Genomic DNA, 6,402 nt, shown 5'->3' with positions numbered 1-6,402 from the left:
AACTAATTTGTCTTAAGTTTAACCGATTGACATATTATATCAACCGGATGCACTTTACCACGGTAAGTTTTGTTAATCAATTTACAAGAGATATAATCGGTTAACATAAAGGTGTAACCGATTAGATGCACATAAATTAGTTTTTTCTCTTAAAGAATATAACCCTCATTTTTAAGGTGACCGAGTAATCTTCAATCAATTTGATTTGATCCGCGTGTTTGGTCCACTTCGAATTGGATTTATTATTTATGAAAAAAATTATTGAAAAAATATTTTTATTCATTAGAATTCATATTAACTAACTGTGATAATCCAATTGAATTTGACTCTAAAGTACAAAAATTATTATTGGTTGATATTTTAATTATTTTCACGTGCATATAAAATGCCAACAATTAATTTATTTACTTATGATCGATATTACTTACTTATAAAGTTACTTGTTCGCTCTAGAGATGTTTGACAGAGTACAAAATACTTTTCTTTTATAATTATTGGTTAACTTACTACATGAGGCATTTTAAGAGAATGTTAAAAACACAATTAATTTTAGACTCATATGTCGCATACCATCTGAAATACTTCAAACTTGGAAGACTAAAAGCTAAAATAGAAACATTTATACAAAAAAGAAGCTATGCTGTTTTTATTTCTTAATGAACTAGAAGCTATAATGTTGAATATTACTCCACAATTAAAATAATGAAGACGTGTAAGAAAAATCTATGGGACCAACATTTAAAACACGCCACAAAGAACATGTTTCTTACTATATATATTAGAACACTTTCAAATCCATTTTCAATCATACATCTTGTTCTTCTTATTTTTCTCTCTCTACTATTTGTTACATTACTAAAAATGGATTCTTCCAAGTTGTTGAGCCTTATAGCCATGTTTCTCTTGTTACTTCTCCCTATGGTTACCAAAGGAGATTCTAATGATGATTTCCTTGGTGCGTTCTAATTCTGATATCGATTTCAATTTTGATATACATAGATACTTTACATAATTATGAATAAGTGCATAACATATCATTTGTTTATTTAATTGCAGATAGGGTTTGTGAAAAAGTGGATTGCGGGAAAGGAAGCTGCATGGTGAATACAAGTTTACCTTTGAGCTTCGCTTGTGAATGCGAATCGGGATGGAAGAGAACTCAAGATGAAGATGATGATTTATATGCCACTAGCTTTCTTCCATGTGTCATTCCTGAATGTAAATTTTTAATATCCGTCCGACTCCGATAAATATCAACATCTGAGACGTTTTTATTATATGTGTCAGACAATTCAGACAAATTTATAAAAACTACATTATTGCAGGTAGTCTGAATTATGATTGCCAGCAAGCACCACTTCCGGTTAGAGAGAAGAGTATCCCTAACAATATTTCGGCTTTTGATCGTAAGTAACTTAATGTTATATTTATTGATATAAAAGAAAAGATTTCTATGATATATTTTGAGCTTGAACTAATAATAATTTTGTAGCTTGCTATTGGGCATATTGTGGAGAGGGTAGATGCACAAGGAACATGACACATACACTCATGTACATGTGTGAATGCAATCGCAATTATTATAATCTTCTCGATATATCTGTTTTCCCATGTTACAGTGAATGTAAGAATTATTTAACCGTTATTGATTTAATTATCTTGACATTAGTAACATAATAATGTTGAAAAAACATGAATATTGTTGACTAAAGATAATTTAATATCTTGATGAACTTTGAATTTTTAAGGTACTCTTGGATCTAATTGTTCAAGTCTTGGAATTAGAGTTTCAAATTCAACCGTAAATTTTGACAGTAATGGTGAGAGACTTGACTTTGCATTTTACAGTTTTTTCTTAATAATCTTTTTTATTCACTTAATATCTATAACACTATACCTAATTTATTTATATTTTAAAAGTTATTTTTATTGATATGGTGTGTGTCGAGTGTGGTGTTTGTGTCCTTTTTGAATCAGTCATAACACTTAATTATAAAGTAAAGATTGAAATTTGATGATGTGTTTGATTTGGTATACCCAGCAAGCTCAACAATCTTTGGAGGAAGGTTCTATTGGATCATTGTTTTGTTGATGTCGACTGGTATGGTTATGTGGAGCTAGTTGTTAGGATGGAGATATGGTTTGTGTCTTTGTGCTGAACTTCATGATTATTGGAAGTTTATGTGATTTTTGTGTAAAATAAATATATAGTCTCGTTATAGCCTATAGAAATAAAGTTATGGTTCAGTCATTGGGAGAAGATGACTTATTGTATCATATACTATATGATAAATTTAATTTGCATGCGCACTAATATACTCATGTACACGTACCTTTTATGTATATTAATTATTCATTTATTTATTTTAAAGCACATTAAAATGAAAGTAGTAAGATTTCATATTCTAAAAATATAAATAGTATAGTAATCGTTGGGTGCCGACTATATCGACCTCGGTCGATTATTCGGAGGGAGTTGTAAGATTTTCGTAATCTTTTTAGCACGCGAGAATTCCTCTTATGACGATAACAAGGATCTTAACTCCATTCACATATAATATTTTTCCGCAATTCACTCCTAATAAATAACGAGTTCGTTATTTTCTTCTCTTTTTTATATAGAGAAGACACCAAATTAAGGTAACAAGTTTCAAATACAATTTGTATTGACTCTTCTTCCTCACATAATGATTTGAGCGTTGGAGTGTTAACATTCCAGATCCCTTATTTCCACCGTATCGGAAGCTTGGATCCACCATCACTTTCTATCCTCACTCCATTTTAGATTCTTGAATGGAACAATGATATTGTTTGTGGGAATCGACTTCTGATTCCTATGATTTCACGATCGATCTCTGATTCATCAGTTCGTAACTTCCTCATGTACCTGAATAAAGAGCATATTGAATCGAACACGAAGATTCATCGCATTCGATCCAATCAAGCATCATCTCAATTTTGATTCCTCGAATTTCCGAATCTCTAGTTCCTATACCTCTAAGTGATGGCTGGATCCAAAGTCATTTGATCCCTTGTTGCATGCAAAGATGTCGTTGTTGCTCTGGCAGCGATCAACCAACCGCCTCTACCTCCTCCGCAAGGCATCTCGAATCCTAGAACGGTGATTCCATTGCATCCAAATTTGGTCCAGGCTCCACATATAGCCAAATTTATTCGAGTAACTCTGGTGGAACCTCTTATTCCTCCTCTAGTTTTGAAATCAGAAGCCTTACCTGGTCTTCAAGTGTTACAAGCAAACCTCTAAGTGCATAGTGCTAACGATCTATTGAATAGTGTGTACAACATCGTTCGACAACAAAATTTGCACACACTCGAAGAAAGGCTAGCTACAATGCCTCGAAGAAAGCCTCTACAATGCTCCTCCTTGCGAAAATAATGTCCAAGAGGTTGCGTCAAGAATGACTCATACTGCCGCCCCGTAGCCGACAAAGGAAAAGAAAGATGAAGCTCCTAAATCAAGAGATCAACATAGGATCAGGAAGCAACATAATCCTCCCTAAAGCCCCGAGGAATACCGAGGCAGCCAGGCTCCTTCCCTGGATCAAATAGAAAGTCAATCGAAAAAGGTACAGTTAAAGCATCTACTGGCTATTAGGATTTTGGAAAGCAATATACCAAAATCCATGGAGAATCCGCCCAAGATGGGCGAATACGACGGAAAAAGAGACCTCGACGAGCACGTGCAACTTGTCAATGACTAACTGAATTACTTTGGCATTGACGATGCATCTGAATGCAAATTATTTGCATTAACTCTGATTGGATCCACCAGGGTATGGTTCAATGACTTTCCAGACGGGAGAATTATATCCTGGGAAAATTTCGGCAATCGGTTTTCTGCATATTTCACAACCCACAAGAGATGGCTGGTGATTGGAGCCGCTCTAAGCGGGATCATCCGTTGAAAGAAGGAAAGCTTGCGCTCTTATATTGTCTGGTTCATGCAAGTTATTGTCGAAGTCGAAGGGGTCAGAGAGGGTCTTCAATGTTGGATCTTTGAGAATGACCTTTTGAGGGACCACTCATTCAGGTTGAAGATAAGGAGGAAGAAGGTGAAGACTATCCAAGAGATGTTGACCATGGATGAGTCTTATATGCTCTTAGAGGAGAAGTTGAAGACGCACTTTGACATTCTTACTTCCATCGAGACCCAATCTATTCATCAGGATAGGCCATGTTGAAATTAGGATCAACTTGGAGTATTGGGGTAAGCCAGGTGTCGTTTCTTGGATCAAGCCAAGCAAACATTTTAAGTTGACGAACTGTTCTAGAAGGGCGTGACATTTATGGAGCCATTAGATGCAGTCAAGTACAATTGTGTGGCTTCATCAATTATGAATACTGAAATGACTATAGATGTTGTTGATATCTGAAGGAGAATTGCGGTCCAAAACGCAGCGGAAATTAAAATTTTCTCCTTTAGAGATCTTTACGAATGGTCATGATCAGTGATAGAATATTTACCTCTTGTGACGACTGAAACCTTTGGTGCATATCTCTTGTGACAATCAAAACCTTTGATGCAGATCCACGGAGCGATCACGAACGTTGAACGATGACAACGTCTCTACTCAGTCCACACGAACGGGTTCCTTCAATCTCAGTGCTAGCTGGTACGAATGAAGGCTTTGAGTGAGAGAGAGAGAGAGAGAGAGAGAGTGAAAACGAAAAGAATGCAACCACAATGAATGCTTCTGCACAAGGGTTCTATTTATAGAACCACTTGTGTGGGCTTCAAGCTAAAAAGCCCACTTAAGTGTATTTTGGCCCATATCTTATAATATGCCCAAAATCACTTAAGCCCATGGTACCTTACCATATTTCGTATTCTACTCAAGTACACCGTACCTTACGATGTTCTATAATTCACTTAAGGGCACCGTACCTTACGGTATTCCTTAGTTACTCTATCTCTCATCAGTCCGTCCTTTGTGTGTGACCCTGTAGGTTTTCGTGACGTTGGCAATTATATTAAATCACGCATTTAACATAATAAACAGTGAGCGGTATCTAGCAACACATCACTGCTACCCAAGACACGAAAATGTCATGTGATCTGACAAAACCTTCTGTGATAATACTTATGTGTATAATTACCCTTTTGCCCTTATGTCTATATTGAACACAAGGCATAGACCGTGTCATCCTTGTCCAGTTCAATATTGGGCCCATAGACATTTATCCTGTTATGCAGGATGAGCAAATTCCATCTAGGTCACTCATGTCCCTCAACATGCTTCGTGGAGTACCCATCAACTGTCTTTATGGTTATCCAGTTACGGACAACGTTGGATCAGCAATAAAGCACTCGACTCTACATCTAGGGTCCATAGTGGTTTCAGGTCGAAGAGTGGAATACACTATTATCACCATGAGAATAACTTATGACACTTTGCATAACTTTCTATATAGTATTCTCATAGTGGGTCAATCCGGTATAAATATTACTCCTAATATTCATACCTATGTTTAAGACTTGATAACTCTTTATCCATGATCCATGAGATGTGATCATCAGTCTACAAACATAATAGTCTTAATGCTTTAATGTTATCCCACTTCACACTAAAGCTCGACTACGGATACTTTAAGAATAGTGTCCTTATGTTTAATGTGTTATCATGATTAAGTCACACTTAATACATTAAACGGACTATCTATTCCAGGGACTTTATTAATCAACCATAATAAAGAAAAAGCCTTTTATTATTCGATACAAGTACCAAAAGTATTGGCCTCTAGGGCTTACACCAACAATCTCCCACTAGCACTAGAGCCAATCAGGCATACCCCTAATGCCCATAGATCTAGTATGGCCATCATGCTTCTGCTGCGCAAGAGGCTTTGTCAGTGGGTCAGCTATATTGTCAAGTGTAGGTACTTTACATATTTTCACATCTCCTCTATCTATTATCTCTCGAATGAGATGATAACGCCTGAGTATGCGTTTGGGTCGTCGGTGAGATCTAGGCTCCTTAGCTTGTGCGATAACACCATTGTTATCATAATAGAGACCAATGGGATCCACAATGCTAGGGACTATGCCAAGTTCACTAATGAACTTTTTGACCCAAACAGCTTCCTTTGCTGCACTTGAGGCAGCAATATACTCGGCCTCGGTTGTAGAATCAGCAACTGTATCTTGCTTTGAACTTTTCAAGCTTACAGCGCCACCATTTCAGCAAAACACATAACCATTGGAATCATTCATATTAAAGCGTCTTAGCACCTTGTCTATGTACTGTGACTTAGGCCAAGCATTTTATGATCTATTTCTGTAGATTCTGATTCCTAATATATAGGCTGCTTCACCTAGGTCCTTCGTAGAAAAGCATTTCCCCACCCCAAGACTTTACTTGTTGCAGGGTAGGGATATCGTTT

At 36.4% G+C, this 6,402-nt stretch overlaps 1 protein-coding gene across 1 annotated transcript; it reads left to right on the top strand.

Moving 5' to 3' along the window:
• The first annotated feature begins 794 nt into the window (after window positions 1–794).
• On the top strand, window positions 795–2,314 carry LOC127092583 (uncharacterized). The gene is made up of 6 exons (XM_051031478.1): window positions 795–955; window positions 1,057–1,218; window positions 1,326–1,406; window positions 1,493–1,624; window positions 1,749–1,820; window positions 2,042–2,314. Exons 1-6 carry the CDS (start codon window positions 862–864, stop codon window positions 2,119–2,121), a joined length of 621 nt encoding a protein of 206 aa, XP_050887435.1. The 5' UTR covers window positions 795–861; the 3' UTR covers window positions 2,122–2,314.
• The last annotated feature ends 4,088 nt before the right edge of the window (window positions 2,315–6,402 follow it).

Source organism: Lathyrus oleraceus, chromosome 6, assembly GCF_024323335.1.
Source record: "Lathyrus oleraceus cultivar Zhongwan6 chromosome 6, CAAS_Psat_ZW6_1.0, whole genome shotgun sequence".
Taxonomy (NCBI): domain Eukaryota; kingdom Viridiplantae; phylum Streptophyta; class Magnoliopsida; order Fabales; family Fabaceae; genus Lathyrus; species Lathyrus oleraceus.
This window is presented reverse-complemented; position numbering and strand designations above follow the sequence as displayed.

Excerpts from the sequence above, each read along its gene's own strand:
- LOC127092583 (XM_051031478.1), top strand. The coding sequence starts at position 862 with ATGGATTCTTCCAAGTTGTTGAGCCTTATAGCCATGTTTCTCTTGTTA. Across the intron at positions 956-1,056 it reads TTCTAATGATGATTTCCTTG|ATAGGGTTTGTGAAAAAGTG; the intron begins GTGCGTTCTAAT and ends ATTTAATTGCAG. Across the intron at positions 1,407-1,492 it reads CAATATTTCGGCTTTTGATC|CTTGCTATTGGGCATATTGT; the intron begins GTAAGTAACTTA and ends ATAATTTTGTAG.